General features: G+C 45.5%; 1 protein-coding gene across 1 annotated transcript; it reads left to right on the top strand.

The window, feature by feature from the left end:
• Window positions 1-1563: 1563 nt before the first annotated feature.
• On the top strand, window positions 1564-2896 carry LOC122762281 (immediate early response gene 2 protein-like). Its single transcript, XM_044017460.1, has one exon. It carries the CDS (start codon window positions 1722-1724, stop codon window positions 2292-2294), a length of 573 nt encoding a protein of 190 aa, XP_043873395.1. The 5' UTR covers window positions 1564-1721; the 3' UTR covers window positions 2295-2896.
• Window positions 2897-3951: the final 1055 nt, after the last annotated feature.

Raw genomic sequence — 3951 nt, 5'->3', positions numbered from 1 at the left:
ATACATTATTAAAAAGTAGTCTAAAACCAATAACTGTCAAATTAAACCATAATGACAGTAGATTTGGGACATGTGGTATCATTACAGTGTTTGTGTTTCTGATGCCACGTTGGAATACAGTGATGTGAAAGGTTTCCATGGTTACAGCTCGCCTGTTCTGACAGCAGTGTTACTGATAACAAGTATAATTCCCTCAGTGACACTTGTTTGTCACATAGTTGGTTAGTCATGTGGACTTTGATCAGGATGACATCAGTTTAAAAAGTTTAAATCATTAACTCAAGTTATGGTATAGATACATAAATTCAAAGATAACCTGATTTATAAAAACAAAATCCAACAAAAGTAATGACTAAATAATAAATAAGCAAAAAGGAAATTAAATAGGAATTAAAACAATAGGTGCTTAATAAGTGCTTAAAATCGGTTGATAGATTACGATGCATATTTCTTTTAGTTAAATGTAGTCGTGACTTTTTATGATAAAAATATGACAGATACTTGAATTCTTGAATGCAGCAGAAAGACTTTGACAGTCTGCAGTTCTTATATTTCCGACAACACCTAAAGGCAACACCACAGCCGCCTGCAGTTTGACCTCAGCCGTGCCGCTGCCTGGTAACCTCGTTTACACCGGTGACAACTCCATATATGGCAGAGCGATGACGCCATCAGCGAGAGAGGGGAAGGGGAGGGGGGTTAGTGCGCGTTCGCGTCATGGCTTTTCCACTGTATGCGCGTCCCCTTGGGTGCTTTACTACCGGATGGGCCATATATGGAGGCTACGAGAGTGACGTGTGTGTGTGTGTGTGTGTGTGTGTGTGTGAGTGAGAGAGACACACACACACACACACAGATGTAAATTAGAGACACGTTTCCTCCTCCCACGTAAATTCCTGGAAGCGCCGCCTGGTTTTTTCAGCAGAATGTAAACACTCGCTGACATGATCTGGTTCCACGTTCTTCTAAAGACTTAAAGCAGCTTCTCAACCAACAATGCTCCAAGGAATGATGACAATGTCAACTTTAATCCACACATCGGACCGTAATGTGAAGAATAACTCATACAAATAACTAATGAAAATGCTGCCTGTCATGTATGTAGCATGTAGCACACACGTTATATGTCGCTGTCTTTGCAATGACATTTATGTGATATACAGTATTTGTATGTGCAGTATGTTTGTTTTTCTGTTTCATTTACAAATACAGTATAATATATAATACAATATACATTAATCAGCTAATGTACATAGGTATTATTGTATGGATTCTGTATGTATGCAGCTTAATGTATGTTGCTCGGCAAACAGTGAGGGCTTGACATGTGTGACGTTGTGTTGCGCGTGTTGAAAAGCCAACAGGGAATAAAGATAAATAACGTGTGCACGAGATAAATAGTTTGTTGATATCTTTCAAAAATGATGTTAAATAATAAAAGATCAACAGAGCGAGAGAGATAGAGAGGTATACGAAAACAGATGGTGTGTGTGTAGCAGGTGTGGGCGGAGCCTTACTGAGGAATGAAGTCCACGTTACGTCATAAATGACATAAAACGCCGCCCTTCTCCTCACACGCTCTCTATTCGCGGAGAGAACAGCACGAGACCAGGTCTACGGTCAAACTCTGACTCAGGACTGAGGACTGAGGACAAGACACAAAGTCCCCTGAGTCAATGTGCCAAAACAACCGTGCGTAATTACGCATAGACAGAAAAACAATGAGTGCCACAACAGCAATGGAAGTGAACGCTGAAGCTAGACGGATCCTGGCGGTGTCTATAAACAAGCTGTACGCGTCCAGGACTCAGAGAGGCGGACTCAGACTGCACCGGAGCCTCCTGCTGTCTCTGGTCATGAGGTCTGCCCGGGACATCTATCACTCCTCCCGGGACAGCGAGTGGCCCGGCGCGCCGCAGCCGACACCGGAGGAGCCCATGGACTCCAGCTCAGGACCACAAGCCGAGCCTCAGCCTGAGCCTCAGCCCGAGCCTCAGCCCGAGCCACAGCCCGCCCTCAGCCACCCAGCGGAGCCGCCCGCGGAGCAGCTGGGCGACGCGGGGGAAGGGAGTGACAGTGAAACCACAGAGGACAAAGAGAACTGGAGTCCGGCGGCGAGACAGTCCAGGAAACGCCGGGGCAAGGCGTCGGCGGCGCCCGACTTCCTGCCCAGCAAGAGGGCGAGGCTGGAGCCCGGGGAGGAGAGGTATGCGGCCCCGCTGGGCAGCTGTCGCACCGGGGCCGGAGAATCTCTCACCGCCTTGTCTCTAAATCGAGTTATAGCTGTCTGCTGAACACATGGAGGGAGGAGATAAACCTCCAGTGAGACTTGAGAGCGGGGTTGATTTTTAATCCCCCCTTAACCTACAAGGGTGATCTGGTCCCTTTGCGCACCAAGGATCTGACCTACATCGGCGATGCCGGGACAGGGTGACGAACCCCTGGCCACGGTGCGATCTCGATGGGGTCGATGTGTGTGTGGAGCTCGTCGGGCGCGTTAAAGCCCGACACGGAGACCAACAAGCGGAGAAGGAGATGAAAGAGACGTTAGAGGGGAAGTTAGAGGGAGAAACTGAGCAAGAACTCAACTCAGTGTGTGATTCACCTTCATCCACATGAGTTACGCTGACTCAAAGTGTGTTGTCAACGTCTGTGTGAGTCAGTCAGAGAGGAGGCGAAGGGGGAATAACACACTCACACACACACACACACACTGTGCAGGACTTCCGGGAATTTCCAGCCTTCACACCAGACTCTTCCACTGAAAGAGGAAGAGGAAGAGCAGTGAAGGCAAACACACACACACAGATCTTCAGCTGCTGCTCTGGACGTTGATGAATCATTACTACTGTTTTGGACTTTCCCACATCCTGTGTTCACACAGTGCTTTAGAAAAGAAAAGAAAAGCAGACATGGTTCACACCGTGAGACACAAGTAACTCAACAACAACAACTCAACAACTCAATGCTGTTCATGTCTAATATGTAAAAGAAAAAAAAACAATACCTCAAATTCAATGCTGCTGTTTTTTATTTAAATGATTGAAATCATGCTGTAAATATTTGTAATAAAATGGTTACAAATGATACTCTGTTCTGAGGTCTTTATTATAAGTAGTTTACGGTTAAAATGATAGTTCAGTGTGTTGACTGTGCTGTGTGTGTGTGTGTGTGTGTGTGCCGCCTGAGACACAACTAAAAACACCAGGAAAAATACATTCTAGCCGTCCAGTAAAAGGCAGACCAGCTTAATTCTGTGTAATCTTAAGACTATGTCAAATGCCTGTGAGTGAAGTTGGTGTAGTTACTGTAGACCACACGCTCTCCCACATCAACGTCCATGGAGGGTCACAGGTGCTGCTCCTTTATTATTTATAATTTGTAACTTGCTTTAATAAACCTGAACAAAGAATGACTAAAGCAGAACATTTGAACGTGCTGATGGAGGCAGCAGCATCTCATGTGTGTTGTGATGCAGAATCACTGATTTTCTACAGTTTTCTCTTTGATTTGAGGTTTAAGTCGTCGTTTCCAGGCTCTTCTAAAGGAGGAGCCTATTTTGACGTGACACACACACACACACACAAGCACTGAGACACATCTTATGTCCAAAGTCAAGGGACGATTGGTCAATATTAGGCCACAGTTCACAGGGTCAGGAGGTTTGTACAGCCCAGTCTGGCCTGCTAATCTCACACACACACACACACACACACACACACACACACACACACACACACACACACACACACACACACACACACACACATAAAAATACACACACACACACACACATAAATAAACAAACACTCACATACACTCCTACAGGGTTGTGTCATTTCCTGTGGATTTCTACAGAATTCCGAATCATATCCTTCTGTCCAAACATTATCCAATTCAGGGGGGGGGCTAATGTCACACAAACTCTGCTGCTGAATAATGTAGAAGTGA

Source organism: Solea senegalensis, unplaced genomic scaffold (genome assembly GCF_019176455.1).
Source record: "Solea senegalensis isolate Sse05_10M unplaced genomic scaffold, IFAPA_SoseM_1 scf7180000015449, whole genome shotgun sequence".
Taxonomy (NCBI): Eukaryota; Metazoa; Chordata; class Actinopteri; order Pleuronectiformes; family Soleidae; genus Solea; species Solea senegalensis.
This window is presented reverse-complemented; position numbering and strand designations above follow the sequence as displayed.